Consider the following 22,870-nt stretch of genomic DNA (forward strand, 5'->3'; position numbering starts at 1 on the left):
AGTTCACCAGTTAAAGCAGTATAAACACTGTTAAGGAGGCCTCTCCTTCGCAATTTGTCTGGAATGGAATTGGGTTCTAAATCTACAGTTGAGCATTTCAGTCATGTAACCCTGTCCAGGGTATGTCCATACAGAAGGACAAACTTGATCTGGAAGTGCAGAGAAACTGAAATGAAAGTCACTTCGTGAATGAGCAACAAAGTGGAATCGATGACTTTTCTTGCAAATGATTATCCAAGTTTCAAGAAAAGTAAAGTATTCAAGGCGAAAAAATATAAGAACAATTTCAAAACAAACGCATTTTGTGAAAATAGAAGAATTCAAGCTATATACAAAATATGGAAATTACACAAAAAATAAGTTTGAGAAACAACACTTAATGAAATGCTTTACAATAAAGTATGATATTTGGGGATACAATTCTTTTTTTCAGTCTCCATTCTTGTAGCCTTCGAAAATTGCTCAGCAGAATTTGCAAAATTGAATTCGTTTTCCGCAAGCAATTACAAGGGAAACAAAATAATATCAAAGATCAAGAGCTACAATGCATTGTAATTTACGAACCATACTGGGCGGCACTTGGTCGCAAAAACCATCATGATACAGGCTCTTGTCCGTCAACGATTGTAACTTTTCGCAAATAAAATTTATTGTTCGCCAATCATTTATCCTCAGGACTGAATTCAGCAAAACTGACTGAATCTTGTAAATAAGTATACGAAAACTCTGAGATGATATAAATTAATTCTGCGTCCTAAATTCTATATAACTTTTTATACAATGACTAAACTACAAAGAGCTTCAGATCACTCTGGTTATGTCTCTAAATAATAGGCCACAAAGTTATTTAAACAGCGACACTACGGTGTTGTTTTCTTGGGCTGGCATTTGAGTCCTTGCCCCTCTCGTGATTATTGTTTCCATTGCGCACTTTTGGCCTCTGTCTGGAACTCCAAGCTTTGCTGTCGCTGAGCTGGCGGTTCAATACCTCAATCCAGGCAACTCTGTCTTCTTTATTGTCTGCCGACACCCAGTATCTGAAGAAAAGGCATAAATACTTAATATATCATAAAGATAAAATATTGAAACAGTATCACTAGTTTGCTTGCAGAGCAAAATAAAAATAAACTAAACATGAAAAACATTCAATTCCTTTATATCAGCTTGTCAAGAAAATATTTTGGGTAGGTAGCGCATCTGGTCAGTATTGAACAAACGTGGGACAAAGTATGTTTGTAATTTCACGGAGAAAGAGAAAAATGGAAAGAAGTAGACATTTGTCACATTTTGATGACCCAACAGATATGAAAATTTAAATAAGAAAAGAATTGAAAATGGCATAAGATGGTCATAGGCCAAACGTTTGGTTGCCATGGTTCCACGTTAATCGGTCCATCCGTGTTTGGTAGGGCTAATGGTTTGACACAAATAGCTAAATAAAACTTTTAAGCATACTTTGTGTGAAGCTCCTTTCCCTCTACAGTTGATAGCAAAGACGGGACATCATTTTTGGTCAATGGTCTTTTTATCATCAGCTCAAACGTATTAGGTCTGGAGCAATTCATTCGTGGCACAACATCGACTAACTGATTCGAGCAATATTGCAGATTTATTGTGGCTGTCGGTGGCTAAAAAAGACAGTGAATCATATGACAAAACCATCACTATTTAGCTGTTGATCCGTATCTAAGACTTAAATAGTGTTACTACTCATTTGTACATGTGTTTATATGTAAAAATCCAGGAAGAAACATACTTGTTACAAATATCAAGGAAAAAAGATAATTTTAAACCTCCATTCATTATACTAATGAATTAAAATACCTTCTGCTCTTCTTCATCAGGGAATCTCCAGAAAGATATCAGGTCTCCATTCATGACACACCATCGTCTATTCCAAGCTGTGAACCCGCCAACTTCTTCCAATATTGTCTAAAAATGAATAGGTAACGGATTAACTCGTCTGCGATAAAACCTATTGTGTATGAATGGGGACAGCACGAAACAGTGCAGTCAAAGAGTCAATACCAAATATCCTCAGCTAAGTTCCCTGATACTTGATCGGGGCACTTGCAAAAATGCTGATTCTATTGCTAATGAAAAATATAGCTTTGAAATTATATTTTAATGCTATAAGCATTAACAGGATTAATTAAGAAATATCTGGTGCAAATAATGGTGTTTTAACTTTTCATTACTTCAACACTTTGCTCTTAAGACAAAGGTGACACTCTGATATGTTCAATACGTTATCGGATGAGGCGCTTTTTAGACATCAAAAACCCCAAGGATGACTTCAACCCTATGCACACATGATCCAAATCGAATCGGAATCTCTGAGGTAGTATAACTTACCAAAAATCCTCTTGCTGATGCGGTGAATTCAGGGAGGCAATCAACATTCAGCTCTACAAAGCCGTCAAGAGGGCAGTTCTTTGGTACCTTTATAAAAGGATGAGAAAAATTCAAAACAAACGAAGATAAATAAGCATTGGAACATTCTCAATTTCAGTCGTACTGACAAACAGAGCTACAACACTGAATTTTTGCTTAAATTAGCAGCTAAAAGCTATTTGTTTGAGCTTTCGTAGTTTCCGAACATTTGTTATTTGAAGTATATCAAAGGAGACTGCTTTCCACGTCACCAGATGTTGCAAATTATACAATTGTTTAAAGATCGATATAGTCATAACGCTCACATTCCATGTTTGATAACACTTAAGAATCATGGCGCGTGAAATTGTATATATAAGAGTACTTCAGAACAAGTTTTAAGATTTATTATTCAAAAACAGGTATCTATACGGAAAACAAATCACTAAAAATTCTTCAAAGTTTCAAAAATACTCCTAGCTTATATTAACTTTAAATTAAAATCGTTCGAAAAACAAAAGCTTCCATATAGAACAATTTTAGAAAACACGAAATGAATTAGGATTAATTCAAGGAAATGAATAGGAAAAATACAAAGTTTTAAAAAACAAACCTGATTGAGAACAAATCTTCCAGAGCTTATAGTAGAGAGGTTTAGGGATACATTTCCAACTGATGTGAAATTGGTGGATCGGAAAACAGGCTTTGGAGAAGAACCACGCACTAGAAAATATCAGAGTCCTTGTGTAAGAAGGCCATTTATGGTATAATAACGATCAATGTAACTAAATTGTACCAGGAATTTTTTTAAAATAAATAACGACGCTTCGAGCATAGCCTGTTATCAGCCATGTGTCCTTAAATTAACTCAACAATATTTTGAGTAAGAAGGATGTGTGGTTTTAAAATTCAAAAAAATGTATACCTGGTGAGTCATCTCCAGAATTCAACCTTTTCTAAAAAGGGAAAAACAGAAAAAACGTAAGTTAAAACAAATGACAAAAGAACCAAGAAGTCAAGATTTATAAGTCACAAGTAGAAGATTGAAACGAGTTCGTTGAAGCAAAAGTTAAATATAGATAGCTAGATAAACATATCTTAGCAATGCTCGAAAGTCAGAGATTAACACTAATTAAGAAAGAGACTGAGATTTTGCACAACCATCTTCAAACTCATTAAGAAATTGACAAGACCCATTCAGAAACTGAACATACCTTCTATTCTATTGCTATATATCATTCACTGTACCAAAAAATGCTTTCAGAAATATGTCACTATCAGACAGAAATGAAATTGACTTACTTTTGGTGTAAGCGATGAGAACATATTCTTTATCAGCCCAGGGCTTTCTTTGGATTGCTGAAACAAAGAGTAAGTCGCCTAATTAACAGGAACCCTTTTCTTGTTAGGAATTTCATACAGCTTGCAATTGCGTCTAGTTTATCGTGCTAGCTGATTCCTCAAAGATTCATTGTCATGCTCTTTGTGTTCCTTGTGTCTGTGTTGTGTCATCACCAAGAGGATCCCAAGAACTTTAGATCAGTATGGTGCACGTAAGGAGGTTTAAACTAAGCTTCCTTTACAGCAAGTGCATAACGAGGACTCACCTGTGACTTTTTACCACGGCTCACAACATCAGATGCTCGCTTGGTGTGCTGAAATGATAAGCTTGAGTAAAAATTGATCTACATGTGCAAGCATTTATCCTGAGCTAAAGATAGTATACCCAGGGTATATTCACACAAAACAAGTTGTATGAGATGTATATACCGTTAGCTAGTTACAATATTGACTTCATTTTGAGAACGCTATCCGTAAAGCGATCAATGAGACAATGAAAGAACGGGGGAGGGTAATTCCGTTAAATGACTAACATAAGAGAAAGGAACTTTGAACGATGAGTTTGTATTATTTGAAACATTGACAAGGGTAAACAAAACAGACGATTCAAGACAAGGTGATAGTTTGGTTTCAAATTAACATAACTGACAGAAGAAAATTGTTTCATCTTCATATTGTTGGCCAATTGCAGTCAACTATTCCACAGCCTTGATACACTTCAAAGGAGGACAATTCTAGAGTTTGATAAATTGAAAAATTTTAGTTGTTATAATTTTATCAAAAGCCAGTTTTCAGTGGTCCTGAATAAAGGAGTATTCAAATTCTCTAAAGACTGATCAACATTTTACCCACCATTCCAAAAACTTTAATATTCAAAACGAAGTCATGTGGTACATCTTTCCTAGAAATAAATAACGAAGAAAATATTCTAAAATGAAATTTCATTTGAAGTTTAAATCAACTCATAGTTTAAAGAGCTGTGTATTGAAATTGTTAATGGAATTCGACAAAAAATCAAAAGAAGAAGGAAAGAATGTAAAAGGATAAAAGAAAGAAATAAAATTATTTAGCACGAATAAGGGTCTCAGAAGCAGAAAAAGGTGGAAAAATTTGGATTTCAAAGAAAGGTTACGTTTAAGGAACAGACAAAAAATAACACCTATTATCGATACAGAACCAGTAAAAGATTTGAAGCTTTTTGCATTTAACAGCAATTAGGGGTTTTTGAGAAATTTAAAAGAACTTACAAAACAATACGGTCGTTGAAAGTAATGAAATTCCTTGTGAGTTCATCGTAAGTGCAGCGAACTTTCGTCGAATAGATTTGAGTAGGCCCATGTTGGATGAGAACAACAAAATGGAAAACACCAAGATCTTCAAAGGAAAATGAATAACATGGCTTTAATCTATTATTAAGAAAGGTCACATATCATCAAAAAGAACTGAAAGAATAAGTAGCTGAAAACTGCAGGATAACGTAAAGGAGAACTTTAAAATCCAATCCTTTAAAATATGGTGCGTACAAAAGACATGGTAGCTCACCCATTCTTCCACCTCTTAGAGCAACCAAGAAATCAGCATTCAGCGGCAACTTGATATCTAAAAAGTAAGAACCATGTCACTGAGATAAGATTTTGGTCCATTATACTGTCTTCCTTTGTCGATGACTCACTCAACCAATTGAAAATGTTATTCGTTTATTCAATACTTTCTTGATGACAGCTTCTTATGCCGGCAGAAATTAAGCTAACAAAATTTGCAAAATATATTTTCTCATATTTTGTCAAACTAACAAGCTTAATTTGTTTGATATTTGAAAGCGCATCGAGAAATAAGCTACATGCACGAAAATTTTTATATGAAGTTGAGTAGAGAAATTTAGGTACACTACAACAAATTTAGGTACTTTAGGGGCTAAGATCTCAAGTAATTTTCAGTAAATGTGGAATAGACCGGAAACGGACCAGCGAAAGCTCAGCGACGATAGAAATTGACAGAATATACCTGAAATAACGAGAGCTGCCTTGCAAGGTAGGCATGCTTTGTTCGCCGTCTTCTTACTGCGGTGGCTGCCTGGCTGCTTGAGTCTTTCAACTTCGTCGAGACATGCCGTTCTTCTTTGCGCTTTGATAAGATAAACCCGATTAGGAATAACGACTACATAGATACAATATAGGGACAAAAAGCTGTCTCAAACCCTGATGAGATGAAAGTCTATTACAGTTTAGGCAGGATCTATGTTATTAGAACTTCAACCGGAAAATAGAAACCTTAAAATATGGCGCAAATTGACTGGGTAAAAGTTTATAAACTTACAGCATCGCTACCATCAACAGGGTAAATAAATCTATATGAAAACATATATTATGAAAATCCTAAGTTTGCAAAAAAGAATCTAACAAAAAGGCAGAGACAAAAATTAGACGAAAAGACAAGTTGAAACGTTGCACCCAACCATTTAATAAGTTTGCATAATCAAATATCAGAAAAAGCTTCTATCGTTATGACGGCTTTCCCACACTCCTTGGCGCGTCTAATACCGACCGCAAACTTAGAAAATCTGGATTTAGTGCGTCAACAATGAATGTTTTGTAGCCACTTCAACGGCTTCGGAAGAGAAGTGATAGATTAGAAAACCCGTCCTGGATAACTTTGAGAATTAAAGATATTCAAAAATTCCTGTTCGTCCCTAAATACGTATGGTTACGAAGTGTGGTTACGAAGGTACATCTGCTATTTCCTTTTGCAAAACAAGAACAATACTCTTTTCGCCCACTAAACACTCTTGTACAAACCGGTATGCTTTTCTACTATAATTAAAAAAACCGGCCTAATATCTTACTGAATGAAAATACAATAACACAGTAAATTTCTCAAGACAACTGGCACTAAGAATACCGGTTGCGGAAGAACATTTGAGGCATTTATTCACAAGGAAGGTATATAGCATGCAAAACATAAAAAATGACGTCCCATTCTGAAATGTGCCTTAGAGAATAAGCTAGTAATCATCCTTGTATAGTTGATCAAAGTAAACACCCTAAAGAAATATCATCAACATCTCGTTATCGTATAGATTCAGATACATCGAATTATAAAAGATTGATAAGCAAAGAATACAAACAAGAAGGCACAAACAGTAAATACGTCATTCAAAAGGAAATTCAGGTCAGCTGGCTAATTAGCGGCGGCTCAGAGTCTAATTAAAACAGATTTCACCAAAGCTTGGGAAGAAAATATCTGCACAATGTGGCAAGAATTAAACCTTAATAGTCCTGAAATGTAATGTAGTTCTGGCCTTGAATGTCTAGCATTCGTATTGCGATTGCCATAAATTGGGCCTATTTTGTAGCAACTGAACGTTGCTAATGCCAAACGCAGGGACAACACACGATATACTTGGTGAAATTTTACCTTTTGTTCCTATTTCTACTTCTTTTTACAGTTTATTAATTTAAGTCAACAGACCAATTAAAACTTAAGTCAACAGGTCAGTTTTAACAGTACAGAATCAACTTTTTGAATGAAGGTTAGCTACGGAAATATTATTTTGTAAACTTTCTATTTACTTAGCAACAACAAAAGGCATTTAAACTAAGGAGACGTAAGAAGAATAGCTTCAAGCCAAATACCCAACACCAAATACCCTTTGTGCCACAGAAACAAACAAAACCAATCACGTGCACAATACACCAAGATAGGTAAAGGGGGATAAGTTGAGCATGGTACAGCCTCAAGATCTTTTTAACGATCTTCCACGGGGTGTGTATCGTAGAAATAATAAATCTTTTGACTAGAAGTTTTTTGTCAAAGGAGCTTAACTTCAAGCAATAATGAACAGCTCTTTCATACTCTTCGGTGCATGATAAGAGAGGGAATTCTTAATAATAGAAGGGGATTTGTTACATATCTATCATACATACGTCACGGGCACTAATCGAATGAAACAAGTGCCGAAATATTCAAAAGATGAACTCTAATAGTTAGCAGATATCAAGTTTACGGTTAAAACCTGATGAAATGACCTGCTGCAAAAGAGACATTAGCCCTGAAGGGTCGCCTTGATCCAATAATTAAAAAAGAATGAACGAATGAGCCCTAACTCTATCGATATAAAGGCCAGAACTCTTACAAACGGTATTCGAATAAAAATACCTATATCGTTACTTATTACATTACGTTAGATCACCTGAAAGGATCCCCACCGCCCCGCCCTCGTAACGTCAGATTTTTGACCTTCAATTAATTTGGTTATTATTGGGGGAGATGTTTTCAAAATAACGGAGGATGCAAACAGGACAATTCTGTTCCATTAAGAATTAATTGGAGAGGGTGGCATATGCAACATGGTGGAAGTCTCACGTTGTTCATAAAGAAAGTGTGAGACTTCCCCGCAATGACAATCTCAATACAACTCTAGAACAAAAATGTATAAAATAATTCTAATCAAACAGCAGAGATAAAACACAACTTACTAGCTAGAAGAAGAAGGCGCTCTCCCTCGATGATTTCAGGACATCCCTTTCTTTCCTCCCCATTCAATGACAAGTTCAAAGCTTGACTAGTTTGAATGACAATATTTTGCTGGGAAACACCGTAATCTAGCAGGTCCTGAGGAAAAGAAAACACGCGACCATCAGTCAATTATTGAGTCCAAGTTAGGCAGGCTCATTTCCTTACATGGCCTAACAAACTACAAGTCTAAACTAGCATTGAGTGCACTCTTTGACTAGCTAACAGCACACAAGGCCATAGAGTACCAAAACGACGACGTCACATAAATCTATTTTAAGAATTTTTCAGTTTTGACTATATAACCCAAAACAGCATTATATGAAATACAGTATACTTTCGTTAAGTGGGGCACTCAAGGGACCGAGCAAAAGTGTACTTCGTAGCGGGCGTCCTGCTTATCCGAAAGCTTGAAAAGGGTAAGCAAGTTCGAGGAACCGGGAAAATCTGTACTATACAGCGGGCGTCCTACCTATCCGGGGTCTCACTTAATGAGAGTATATTGTAGCTCTAAATGTGCAAAATCAGTTGAATGTTACAAATTTACTGAGATATGGCCACATTAGCACAGGCCCTTTCCTCATCAAATCACTATAACTTTATAAACCAGGCCAGAATAACGGTAATCCATTAGCAAGCCTAAAATCTTTCATTGACAATGCCATGCCCAGCTTTAAACATATTTAACACACTTAGGTACTCTTCAAATGTTAGCATGTGTCAACAACTTCAACTGTGGGGCGTTAAAGATATCCTTGGCGCCTATCCCTAGTAGTGGCTAGAAACCATTCTCAGGCTGGACTTGCTACAAGGCTCTTTCTCTATTTACTAGATAGTGAGACTTGTAGCAAGCAAGTCCACCCTTAGGCACACGTTAGCCGCTTAACATCACCTTACTGTCCCACAGAACAGGAGCTAACCTCTAACATAAGTAAACACCATTTTCAAGTAGCTCAACAGTTGAGACAAACAGGAAACTCAAAAGATGAGAACTGTGGTTGTAAAGACCAACTAAGAATCTTTTTCAGCTAAGAGAAAATTAATAAAATCTGGAGAACAAACCTTGATTTGATCCGATATGCTCTTTTCTTCCCCTTCTCCAGACGGAGTACAACTAGTAACAACATTGTACTTGGAGCTCATCTCTTCGTTATAACCGGATTTGTGTATAACCGGGATGATGGGAGACTGTCCTTCGCTAAAACTCATTGACCTTCTCATCCCCTTTCGTCCTTTGGACACCTTTTTCTCTCTGACGCTCTTATACGCTTGGGAGTTTGGCGAGAAAATCACCTCATTGGCAGATTCGGCACTGGACGAATCTTCTTTAACATCAGGCAGTTGGCAAGAGTATGGGCCACTATCAGAAACGATGGCCTGGAATTGATATGAAAGAAGCTTTACATAGAGAGTCACGATAGTAGGGCTAGAATACGAATGCAAATTTGTCTTTAAAAGCAATTACTTTGAAGTACCAACAGGTACTAGGGAAAGCACATTTGGTGAAGAAACAACAGAGGAGATTCTATGAATGCTGCGGGTCGGACCAAATTAAACCTATCCCATTCCAACTAGAGAAGGATTAAAAGCGGAGGGAGGGAGGAGGAGGAGGAGGAAAGTTTTTAGGCCCCAAGGCAATTGATTTGGAGCCATAGCAGCACCTTGAGAAGTTGAAAGAATCCGATACAGTAGAAACTCGCATAGGAGAACCTGTTTTTATAAGAACCTTGAGGCTGAGGTTTAATCTTTTGAAACCCCATAATTAAGAACCCCCAAGAGGCTGAATTTGGAAAGGTTCTTATATATAAAGAAGAAAAAAAGTTTCCAGAATGGTATTTTACACCCTATTCATACCGGCAAATTAAACCAGCTTAAAGTAAAGCCGGTTATGGCATGTTGCATTTTAATTGGGCAATCTAACAACACAAATTCATTTGATTGGCTTGAAATGTTAGAATTCCTGCGGTGGAAAACATTGTTTATGTGTGCAAGGCCTGTACGTATATAAGAACCTTGTTAAGAACCTTTTAGACTGGATTTTAGAATAGCAGCCTGTTAATTAAGAACCTATTTAGGCGGCCAAAAAAAATCTAGGTTCTTTTATGCGAGTTTCTACTGTATATATTTGCTGTAAGCTCTTAATCAGTAGGTAGCATTGGATTTCACTTTCAATTCACTCAGTACAGGAAATCAACAGCTAAGCCCGACCAGGATCGACAGATAGATTGTTAGAAGACGCCAGGTAAAATCTAATAACTGTTTTTCTTTGTTTCTCTAATAAAAAAATCATGGCAAAAAGTGCCGTCCTGCCGAGATGCGATTAAAAACCTATGATCAAAATGAAACAGTCTGAAAACGCTACGGCCAATGAATTTAATCAAAAACAAGAAAGTAACAAACGCTTTCTGGTGCTACAAGCAATTAAAAAATAAAATAAACTTTATGGTGTAAATGCCAAACAGCCTTCCTAAACAGCTTTGGGTCATTCTTAAAGTGAAAAGAAGGCCAGGATATTATTTCTGGAGCTTGTAGATTCTCTAAGTCATACTTCTCGTTCACAAACCAAAATTTGCGAATCAAATAAATTTTGTATGAACGGTTATCAGAGGTCAAAAAGAAAATGCTTAAATATTTTACATTGTAGACAACTATCATGTAGTTCCCAAAAACATTACGCGAAAGTTCTTGCCTAATAGAAAATTTCTCATTATTAGATACATCTTGATTCACCAACCCTTTGAGATGGACAGATTAAAATGGTAATGATTTTAAATGTTAATCATAATCACATACTTTTCTGCTTTGCTTTAGTTTCTTTGAATCATTTTCTTCATGTTTTTCACGAATCGAATATGCACCATCTCTATGGCCGGAGCTAGCCTTTTCTGTGTCAAGTACCACCGCAGCAATTTCGCCATCTCTTCCCCGTTTTCTTTTATCTTCTCCGCGTACTGATTCATTCGTATTCTGGTGTTCAAAAGTTTCAACACTATCGATCATATTGACGTCTTGCTGATTGTTTTCAAACGAGTCCTTCCCCTTTCTTGGGGGCTTAGGAGGGGCCTCTTTCTGCTCAAGTTGCATTCTTTCTTCCTTGGCATGCCTGTGTTGCTTCTGGCTAGCTTCGCTTTTCAATCGGCTTCCATTTTGAATATTTTGCTGTAATTTTAAGAAATTGGCCATTAATACTTGTGAACCTTCTTTCTTTTATGTGGATTTGCATCAAAAATTGCCAGTTTAACTTAGTAACGGAAGCTATGAGGCAAATAACATCTTCTAAATTCAACTTGGCAAGACAAGAAACTCGGAGTACTTCACTGAAATAGTCCCAGCATTTCCGTTACTAGAACACCTCTCGACTTAACAATTTGGAAAGAAATTTTACTTTTTGTAGTTGAAGATAGAGAGGCTTAGCAGAAAAAGAGTTTGAATGGGACAAAAGCTCTCTACGCGTAATAAAAATCGTTTAAAGTCATAGGGTAGTTAAAATGAAAAATCGGCTGAAACATCAGGCAGTTGGCAAGAGTATGTGCCACTTTCAGAAACGATGGCCTAGAATTAATATGAAAGAAGCTCTACATAGAGTCACGATAGTTGGGCTCAGGGCCGTAAATCTGTCATGTGAATTGGGAGGGTCAGCAGGGCGGATGAATATAAAGTATGCAGTGGGTCATGGCACCACAAGGGATTTATGGTATGTGTTATGGAAACAGTTGAGGGGCAAATTACTTTAAAAACAAAAGTCAATATTTTTGGATTTCTCAAGACTTTCTGCTCTATAGAAGGTATTTACAGATTTTCCTTAGTACATTGACTTGTGTTGATAATTGGATGGATAAAATTTTTCAGAGACGGCCCCAAAAAATTGAACCTTGGGAGCTAAGAATCAAGTTTACTGTCGTAGGAGGACCCACCATGGTTGGGTCTGACGCGAAATTTTACCTTCTAGAAAGGCTAAAAAAGCATCCCCCAGACTAAATTCAATAAAATACTAGAATCGCTCACAATATAAAGTTTGGCGTTTCTCAGAAGAACACAGATTATTGTTAATTGGGTGAAATTTTGGAGGGGAAGAGTCATGCTTAAACCTTAGTGACAGACTTTGGGGAAATATGGGACGCTGTTGTATTGATTGGTAGAAATTTACTTTCTGAACAGAAATGTGCGTCTTCCTTATTTTGACTGATTTCAGTAGGCCATGTTTACACATATAAAATGAATACATTGTAATGATACAGAAAGTGATTTACTAAATAAAAGTAAATAATAGACAAATAATAGAAATGTACGTAAATAAGTTAGTAAATAGGTCAAATAAAATGACAGATTGCTCTCTTTTTATTTCATACTCTGTTTTAAAAAATAAAACGGTAGAAAACAGTAGAAAACGGTAAAAAACGGTAGAAAAAGGTAAGTTTTTATCTTGTAAAAATTTTAAAAACCACTCTGCTTACAAAAATAACCTTTGTGACTGAGGTTTGTTGCAATAACACAGAAAACGTAGTTTGGTTCTAACCCGGCTACCAGGGATTTCTTTCTTTCAAGGAAAATGATGGTAATTTCTCCAAAAAAATCGTTTTGCTCCAGATTTTTGGGGGGGTCCAGTCCCCCCCCGTCCCCCCCCGGGATTTACGGCCCTGGTTGGGCTAGAATAAGAATGCGAATTTGTCTTTAAAAGCGACTACTTTGAAGTACCAACAGGTACTAGGGAAAGCACATTTGGTGGAGAAACAAAAGAGGAGATTCTCTGAATGACAAGAAGAAACACAGTAACCCCTGATAAATTGAACATTTGCTAAGTCGAACCGATATTGGATAGCGCTTACCATGACGCAATTAAGAAAGGTGGAACAAAGTAAGAAATTCACCTTTTGCCCGACAGTCTTTCTGTCCTGTGTCACCTTCTTCTCTTCCCTTGGTCTAACCTCTGCAGCCTTCGCTTCGACATTTTTCGCCTTTGGCAGTTCTTCTCTCACAAGATCACGCGTTTTTGCGTTCAGATTAGAATCGATCTTTTTCAAGCTTTGCTCCTGGTATGGGCTTTTGATAGCCTTCCTTTTCTTGGCTATTTCCTTCGCAAAGCCCGACATGTCTTCGTCCGCACCATAGTTACTGTAAACACTGTCTCTTTTTTGGCCTAAATAACCAAATAAAAAGTAATGTTAAACGGGCAAAAGGAAAAGAAATAGACCATTCAAAGTATAAATATTTAAGTTTAATGTCTAAGGTTTAATGAGACGAGAAATAACTGCACTTAGGGTCCTAAAATTGAGAAACTGCCTAGATTTCATGAAAGTCTTAAGCTGATGGCGGTGTTTCTGGAACATTGGTGAAAATGAAATAGCAATTAACGAATCACAATGATTCGAAATAAGAATACTCAAAAAAATTACGGGTAGGGAGAGAGGGTGAATACAAAGCGGTGTCTGGGGTTTACTGGTCTGGAGTAAATGGGGGGCTGAATAATAAAAAGAGGCCATCTTAAGTAGGCAAAAAATAACAATAAAGCCACTTTCTAGTAGGGTCTTAAACATGAAAACTTTAAAAGCCAGACACGTCAGTTCTCACCAACCCACTGTCTATATAAGGCTCCTCCCTAAATATTTATTAAGTGATTATTCGATGAACCAAATTCATTCTTACGACTTCGACAAAAACTAAGACTGAGAGAATTTGTTTTTTTCGTTGTTTTGATTTAATCTTCGGAAGATCGACCAAAAAACAGCGCAGTTGGGCACTGTATTTCCTGGTCTTTCGGCAAAACAACGCAGGAGATACTTTGAAATGAGCTCGTAATCTCTGCGTCGAGAACAGCGGATCAACAGAGACAGCAAGAATTCTATGCATCCATTAACAGAAAAACGTGCGGAAGCCGAGCAAAGTTCTTAAGTGTGATGTCATAAAAACATGTTTTGAGAATTTTTGACTGTTGTCCATAAGCACATTTACTTACAAGATAACCTTAATTTTTCCGAGCCTCGATATTCTTGCAGATTTGTGATTCTGAGCTCGAAAATAAATAACATAAAAATTCCACGTGCTAAACATTCTTCAAAGCAAGTTGATTACTCAGTCCAATATGATGTTGTTTGCAAAGAATACTTTAACGATCACTAAAGCCAAAAGGTGAAGCAAAAAAGTGATCATTTTTGTAGGTATTTATAACCATGAAGCAAGCAAGTATCTTCATAATGGATATAAGTATTATATCATTTATCAATGTTTAAAGGAAACAACGACGGCTGTATAAACCAATAATAACCTGTAATGTGATGACCGATTTTTTTTTTCCTAAAACTTAAATATCGAATCGCAAGGAAGCTAAAATCGAAATTAGTTTTAGTGTAGAAAGAAAATATCAATGAAACACGTGTGCTCAAAAAGTAAAATGTGTGCTTTTAACGAAAAGATAGATATCATATAAGTGAACGTTCTTTACAAAAATCCTGGCTGTATGTCACGAAAGCGGCTTAAAAACTGAATCAGGTGGTCATAGCCTTGGGTCATCGTAGAAGCTGTCCGATTATCGCAGCGGTGACATCCGCTTATTACGAATAACTAGTGAAAGTCCAGATAATGGCAGACAGCTACTTTAAAGGCATTTGACACAATTAAAAGTGGCTTACAGCCACTCGACCACGAGCAGTTGCCATCAAATTGTGCACAGAGAAAAACACGTGAACAGTTTCTGCCTATCTGCAAATCAGTGAAATCCTAGAGCAGCGCTCAGTGGTCTCATTTGAGCAGTTTCCAATTCCTTTTTTATGTGCGCGTGTTCTGACCAATTTGGCCAAAGTTATTTTTGGATTAACTGCACTTATGCATGTCAAATGCCTTTAAGGATGTTCCTTTTAAGACTCTAGATGACAATGGAGAGTGTTTAGGTGTTGAGAAGAGACAATTGGTCTCCGATCAATTTTTTCAAGAAAACAGTCATTTCATAAAACCTGCATTTTTTAATGTCAAGATATCAGCATTTATTCACCTTGTTTGTTTTCATTGACCTGTGGTGAATCACCAGTTAGATAATCCATAACATCCCATGATGCTTTGTTGTATTCCACAGCATTAGGCACTTGTGCTTCACCCTCATTGGCAGCTCTTAGAATTGAAGAGATGTCAAAAGGGTTCTCGTCGGAATTATAATCAAAGTCACATGATACATCCTCGTTGTTGATTGCTTCCAGTTGTGGGGTCAGTGGAGTTTTCACTTCACTCCTGTTATTACCAGGCTCTTTCATAGTACTTGTCTTCTGCAGCTTTGTTGACAACCTCTTAGATGGACTTGTGTTTGCTGATTTTTCCTCTTCCGATCTATGTGACTTTCGCATGGCTTTTGTGTCACTACTTTTGTTTGGAGAGGCATAGGAACGACTTTCATTTGCCTTTGACGATGTCTCAAATATTGCCAAACGATCACTGATAGAGCCACTCTAGAAATCAGTTTTTAAACATTATTAAGATGAAACTATAGCTAAAAAGACTGTCAAACTTCTGGGGCAATATCAAACGATGACCAAATGAGTCTTGATAACTTGTAGAACATGATAAAGATGACCCATATCATTTTTAAGCTACAAATAAGCCATTTTTGTGGACTTTACATGAGGGTTTGAGTCACAAATGTACAAAAGATAAAAATTCTGCTTTGAAGAACAAAATGGCTTTAATTTGTCTGTAGACTGAGTAAAATATTTAATGACTCTATGCACCAGGAGAACTTACAGACCCTAATGAAACCATCAATTGATATCACAATCAAAATACATCTAAATATGCAAATATAGTGAAATGAGTTAAAATATGGACGAGAAGCGGCCATTGAAAGAATCTATGCATGATAATCTACTTTTATTTTGGACCGGTTCTAAAGCTTATAGCCAAGAGCATCTTGGAGTAGCTAAATGGGAAAAAAGCATGTGGTCATCTCACAGCAAATCTGTAGCAAATTTGAAGATGTGTTACCTTTCCCTTTGAATCTCTACTGGTACTCCCTCTAGATGTAACATCTTTTCGTTCACAAGAATTAGCTCTACTCTGGCTTGAAAACTTAGACATTCTTTCCTATAAACAATCCAAAAAACAAACATGATAGTGTCGTAAATTGTTTACACACACCAGCTAAAAATATTCAAATATATTATATACTTAGGACTCTATGGTAGGAGACAAAATAATTCAAGTTTAACATTGCAAGAACTTATCATTAACTTAAACTGCCTGGGATTTCTAGAAAAGTTTTCAAAGGGTTTTAAAGAAAAAATGACAAAAACATGTAACAACAAAGATAACTTGCTCAAAATTTTACACTTGAATTTTACCTGAACAGATATGTCTTCTACATTGACATCATTATTTTGTTTTCCATGTTTTTTTGCATCACTCATCTCATTTCTTGAAGATGTGAAAATCTGAGATTTTCTTCCACTGTCAAGAATCTCTTCAAGATCTTTCCCTGGGCTTCTTCCTTCTCTATAATTTCGGCTATGAGGAGTGGATTTCTTTTCTGAGCCTCTGTCAGTTCTTGGTTTGGCAACAGGTGGCTAAAATTTACAGAGTTCTATCAACATTTTTCCCAAAACGCATATATTGTACATTGTCAGAAGCAAACAATTGAAAACAAATAGCTGGCACATAACCATATTTTTGGGAAAGAAGCTGCCCTCAATTAGAAGTTACAGTTTTGGTAAATAAAAATAGAAAAATAATATTTTTTTCTTCATATCTGCCTTGTCACAACACAGAAACTGACACAGAATGAAATTTCCAAACACTTCATCCATTTCAAAGCAAATTTGGATGCAATGCAGTGGCTTAAAAGCAATAGAAATTTTCCAAAAAAAGTTAAGGTTACAAATATGGCATAGAAGCTCTGGCTTCTGTTAAACCAAATCTGGTATAAATATATATTTCCCAGAATAAAAATATTTTGATACTCAAATACTCTAGTTACCTACAAATAAGTTAAAGATTTTGTCTAAGTGACATGCAATTTTTTGCCAAAAACCTTTTTTTGATCCAGTGTAAAAAGAACTTGAATATATTAAAAATGGTAAAAAGAAGGTAAACATAAAAATAGGTTATGTGAGTACTGGAAGAAACTTAGCAAATTCTGTTATTTCACTTGCAGTAAAAATCACACCACATTTCTTTCCAGAAGTTCTTTGATATAATATGTCCAAAAGACATAACTATAATTTGTTACAGAAGTACAGAATGTGTTCTAACCTTTATTGTCTTAAATTATTTGAAAAGACTGTCTAAAGTAAACTTTAGATAAAAATATCAATATTTCTATTTCATGAAAATTGTTTACCAGTCCGTCATAAAGTACTCAAAGCCATATGGGCAGAGCTGTATACACGCTATTTGGTGAATAAAACAGGACAGTTCTGGGCTGCTATTCCAATTTGCATGCTTCATGCAATCAGCTTATGTCAGTCATTCATCATAGTTGATCAAAGCATCAAATGTAAAATGCTTTTAATGGAATATGGTCTTATTATTATTATTATTATTTAAGTGGTTGTTACAGAATTATAACTTCAGAAGATAAAATTGGAAATCCATAAAATTCATATCTCAGCTTACCAGTTTTGCACCAACTGGGTCATTGTCATTTTTGGGGGAAAGTGGGTGTCTGTACTTGGTAGGTGACTTCTTTGCATTTGACTGGATGTCAATGCTTCTTAGTGCAGCACTAGCCTCCTCTTGCTTTCGTTTTCTCGCATTCTTTTTCTCAAGAAGTCTCTACAAAGAATAGATGCAAACTCAGGTCAGAGAGGAATATAAACAAACTTCCAAATGAATATGCAAAAGCAGCATATACATGCTTGATTTTCAATATTTTGCTCACAATGAGAACAGGTTAAAAGGCAACATTTTTATAGCCTAAATACTAGAAATATATATATATATATAGTCATTAAAAACCACATGATGTCTCAATCTAAAGAAAAGTTTAAAAAGAAACAATTTGAAGATTAGATGAACTGGTTATCATATTAAACAGCAAGGGGGTTTTGTGAACTCTATAATTCAAAGATACACTATGAATGTAGATTTAGAATGCAGTTTTTAAAGTTACAGCATCAATAACTAAAACTAAAAAGCTTCAAGCAAAAAAAATTAGAATTAATACAACAAATTTAAGAAAACTTTGTAATGAAGATCCTTAACAATATTAGTTGTTTGTTACTAGTATTCTTTAGAAAATTAAAAAAGTATTTAGTTAGTTATCTAATATTTAATTTTCTACCCTTTGAGCCCACTGTGATTTATAGCTCACATCCTCCCTTCCGTGTACCAGCCAAAGATTTTCTTCACTCATCTTTAATTTTTCTTCCTAGATAGTAAAATGTATTTTTTTGGTATGTTTAATTTTCAAATATTTTTGGTATAAAAAAGTAACGACAGCTCCGTCCCAACATCGCTCTGGTTTTGAGAATGCTAAAGGATGTTTCATTTCCGACTGGAGGCTAAAATAACGTATTATGGCTTTTGCAAACCCGAGATTTTAACAAAAATCCACTCAAAAAAACAAACAAAAACTCCAATTATTTTCCCTTGATACATCTAGAGCTAAAACTGTTATCCAAATATAAAAAAGGTGCAATACACTGGGTTGAACAACAGCAAGGCCAAACTTAGGCCGTCTGGTATTTTCTAAGATAAAATAGCTTGATCAAGACTCATTCAGTGATCTGTGGACCAAGTAGATTGTACCATAGACAGATAATTGTCATATTTACAACTTACCTGAGTAAAATCGTCCATTCTAGTCAGATTTCCCTCAGAATGCTTTAAGATATCTCCAACACACGCGCCTCTGATCAAGTTCGTTTGAGTATTGAGCACAACAGTTTCACATTCAAATTGAATTTCAGCGGCTTTGAATTTCGCGTTGATTGATTGGTCAGATTCGAACATTCCGCTGCGCTGATTGGTTGCTTGTTAGGCTGGGCACACGGTCATGCAGTGATCGCCGACATGCGCTGAATTCTTGGCCCAAAGCCCAAAAAATCCCAGCGAATTTCGTGAATATAAATTAAGGCCGAACCAAATTTTTTTTTATAGTTTCCAAAAATTTTAAAAGCTCTTTGCTTTAATGAAGCATCTCTACAGTTCATACAGCCTCAAATTAGAACAAACTACACTAATCTTTATTCTGGTATAAAAATCTGGAATTACATACCATGTAACTGTTACTTCCAAAAAAGCCTTTTGACGTCTTTTTAAACAATTTATATAAGTGATCTAAATTAATACAAATCTAAATCATCTACCACCCCTTTCCCCTTTCTTTTTATACAATTGATTTAATTTATTATTATATTTTTAATTTTTATTCTTATCATTATTATTTTGTTGATCATAAAAATGTTTTCTTAAACATTTCAGTATAAATGTATATTAATTGAACTTGATCCTAAACACGTCATAGGGAACATGTGGCTCTTTCCGTACGTCCTTCGGCAATATTCTGTTAATTCGATGTATGTTGTTCTTCTTGTTTGTGTTGTATGTGACTCTTCTCCTATGAACATTTTTAACTTTAGAAGTATTTGGTAGAGGCATTGATTGTATCTTGGTGCTTTGTCGAGAAATAATCGTGGCAATGGAGATTTCATTTATGAATTTATATAAGTCACATTTTTAATTCATATTGTAAAATGAAACAGCAAATGTCAGAGCAGACGGTACTGTGGGAACGAAATTCATAGTGGGAGGGGAGGGTGTTGGCGACTGCCCATTGTATTTATACCCATTTAGTAAACTGTTATATATTATATAGGATATTTAAATTCAGGAACAAAAACAAGTTGCTAATTTTGGAGGGGCGTGGAAGGATGAAAATTCCGACTTTAAGTGAGAATTTGTTCATTCGACCAGTAAATCTACTGTACCTACCAAATTGATATTTGTAAATAGCCCGAACACCATAGTTCTATTTTCTTTATAATTACCAAAACTTTACTCAATAATTAGCCTAAAGCATAAAAGCCTAAATCATTAAATTTTGATTAACACGAAACAAACATTTAAACTTACTGTAAGAAGTAAAGAAAAACCAGTATTAAATATACTTGATGATTAGTAGTATTCTTTCAGATCAATTTTATCTAAAATACATTTTTTTTCACGATATAGAAGCACCAAGAATTTGAGCCTTTTATTTTTTATCTTGATCGAAAAAAACTACTAACAATTTTCAAAGGGCCAATTGCCTTTTCGTTCTTTACAATTGAAATGATCATTTGAGAGCAAGCTTGTGCATATGCCTGATTTGAAAGATGAAACACCCTTCTTTGATCAAATACTTCTACTGCAGCTTTTGCAATGTGTTCTTGCTTCATAGCAGTTTTGTCATAGGAATTTATGATAAGGAGTCAAGTACGTTAACAAATAACAGGGGGATTTTAGCGTAAACTCGTTTTTTATAAGAGACGTTAAGAACTTTTAGTACTGAAAGATTCTTAATTACTTATTGAATTAAGTACTCGTAGTTTCTTAAAAAACTCCCACTCTAATATTTTCTGATCAATGCGTGTATTATTATTCCAAACTGTAAAGTTTCAAGTTTCTTATCCAGAAATTCACCTTGCCTGTTCGTAATTTGATTCAACTCCCGTCAGAAAGAAAGCAAACGGGGCAATTGTGCAATTTGGATCCAATGGAGACGGGATTCACAGTAGAAAACGATTAGTGGATGGGTCAGCTTATGCCTGTGAATTTTAATGTTTAGAATTTTTACATTTAAAATAAAAAACTTCTTAAAATATAAAATTCACAAGTTGGGTCTTAAGAAAAAAATTCCAAGTCAACCGTTGAGTTTTCCAACTGTAACTGGATTTTCCAAACATTGGGGGGGGGCGTTACGCCCCCCACGCCCCCCTATTATTTACGTGCCTGTTTAAATAAATACGATGTCTTCGGCTCTGCGAACAAAACGATAGAGATTCTGATTCTGTTAATTTACACCTGTAAATGGAATATTATTCATTTCTGAAAACTTTACATACTCCCAGCAGAAATTATATGTTGATGCTCAGCATTTTCCTCAACAGTTTCTTTGCATTTTCGTATATTTGAATGTTTTTATAGCTCACATTAAAAGACGTGGCAAGTGATTCACAGCTCAAATTTCAAAAACAAACAACCATGTCTTATAATGTATATACCACATCAAGTTATATCAAAAACATATTTTACAGGTATTTTCATAACGGATTTCTTTATTTCACAGGCTGGACATATATTCTATTTAGCTAAGCATATAAAATTACGCCAAAAAACAAAGTTCTAGTTTTAAACTTGCATAGTTAAAAAGTTGTAATGCGATAGCTCAGGTGAGGATCCAGACTATTGCGATTGATGCTCGAGCTCAAGTCAGATTTGGTAGATTTTAGGATACTTAAGCCACGTGAATTTCTCCCATAAAATCCAATTTCTTTGATTAAGACATTTCCATTCTTGTTGCTTACAACGAAAAATAAATCTCTTTTTCTTACCGTCAAACGATTTTACCAACCAGCGAAAACTATTTTCTATAAAAACACATAAAAACATAAAAACATGAAGGCTTGATTCTTAGAACGGCGTAAAAACCTGCCAAGTATCAGTCGCAAAATTAGCAGAAAAAACAATATGTTTTTGAAAGATTTTCTCTATCGACAACAAAGCAGAACATATTTTATCAGCTAATAAACTTTGATACTGAAAATGACTTGCAAAGCTGTTATTTCGTTACTCTGGGTTCCAGGGCGTCAAGAGTCAGGGGGCGTTGCCAGGCACCGCGGAGCAGGGGGGCTGGGCCTGCAGTGCCTGGGGCGTTGAGGAAATAGGACGTTGTAGGTGTGTGCGGAGGTGGAGTAGTCTTAGAAACTTAACAATTTAAACTATGTAGATTTAGGAAACCAATGTTGGAATAGGAAAGCATTTGGAACACCCGAGAATCAAATAAGAAATAAAGACATGGAACTCTTTCTGGCTCTCACAGTAGTGTCCCGCATATAAGAAACACAATTTTAAGAAACACAGACACTGGTTTTAAAAAAAGTAACCTCTTTGATAAGAAACTGGTGAAGGTCTGAAAACATGCTTGTTTCTTATTCAAAAATTTTCATATAACCTAATCATTTGAAAACAGAACAAAACATTAATTATTCTAAACTTACTATTTTGTCAGTTATTTTGATAAAAGGATAAGTGAGGGTTTACAATCATTGACCATAAGAACTGTTTGTTTTCAGCTTTCCAGATTAATCAAACTGAGCCTGGTCAAATGAAAAATAATTTTGAAGGCAAAATAAGCAAAAAACACTTTTCTGGAATAATTTTAGCTTTTCCTACGAGTGAAAAATAACATATACAATTCAAAATATTATGGTATTTTTATCACAGTCATTGAGATGGTGATCAACAGTTTAAAATGGTTTTTTGTATAAGAAACATTCTCCTGACTTTAAGTATATATTTTATTTTATAAGAAACACATCAGACCTGAAATCAAAAAAATTGTTTCTTATATGCGGGATAGTACTGTATGAAGAAAAGAGTGTAAAACTTTTACAATTTCTATCATAATAAAAGCTTGTAGGCCATAATGACTTATTGTCAGCATAACCATAAATACAAGTTGACA

At 35.3% G+C, this 22,870-nt stretch overlaps 1 protein-coding gene across 2 annotated transcripts; it reads right to left on the bottom strand.

The window, feature by feature from the left end:
• Positions 1 to 284: 284 nt before the first annotated feature.
• Positions 285 to 19,170, bottom strand: LOC135690700 (uncharacterized). Of its 2 annotated transcripts, XM_089116117.1 has the most exons (22): positions 18,985 to 19,170; positions 18,485 to 18,571; positions 17,818 to 17,976; positions 16,548 to 16,769; positions 16,192 to 16,290; positions 15,212 to 15,659; positions 13,095 to 13,363; positions 11,020 to 11,385; positions 9,289 to 9,603; positions 8,190 to 8,325; positions 5,719 to 5,838; positions 5,257 to 5,313; positions 4,962 to 5,088; positions 4,567 to 4,615; positions 3,981 to 4,028; positions 3,676 to 3,732; positions 3,299 to 3,329; positions 2,987 to 3,096; positions 2,356 to 2,442; positions 1,825 to 1,932; positions 1,456 to 1,628; positions 285 to 1,037 (listed from the first exon to the last, which is right to left on the bottom strand). In XM_089116117.1, exons 1-22 carry the CDS (start codon positions 19,153 to 19,155, stop codon positions 848 to 850), a joined length of 3,429 nt encoding a protein of 1,142 aa, XP_088972243.1. In that variant the 5' UTR covers positions 19,156 to 19,170; the 3' UTR covers positions 285 to 847. The 2 variants fall into 2 exon arrangements, with proteins under 2 accessions (XP_088972243.1, XP_088972244.1); XM_089116118.1 differs by lacking the exon at positions 18,485 to 18,571.
• Positions 19,171 to 22,870: the final 3,700 nt, after the last annotated feature.

The sequence above is a fragment of the Rhopilema esculentum genome, chromosome 4 (genome assembly GCF_057945365.1).
Source record: "Rhopilema esculentum isolate cy_ngs chromosome 4, ASM5794536v1, whole genome shotgun sequence".
Lineage (NCBI taxonomy): Eukaryota > Metazoa > Cnidaria > Scyphozoa > Rhizostomeae > Rhizostomatidae > Rhopilema > Rhopilema esculentum.

What these genes read in the sequence shown, in the direction of transcription:
- LOC135690700 (XM_089116117.1), bottom strand. Translation starts at nt 19,155, where the DNA reads ATGTTCGAATCTGACCAATCAATCAACGCGAAATTCAAAGCCGCTGAA. An exon ending in GTAGAGATTCAAAGGGAAAG is followed by an intron (nt 15,660 to 16,191) that starts GTAACACATCTT and finishes ACTGATTTCTAG; the next exon opens with AGTGGCTCTATCAGTGATCG. An exon ending in GGCAGCTCTCGTTATTTCAG is followed by an intron (nt 5,314 to 5,718) that starts GTATATTCTGTC and finishes CTTACTTTTTAG; the next exon opens with ATATCAAGTTGCCGCTGAAT.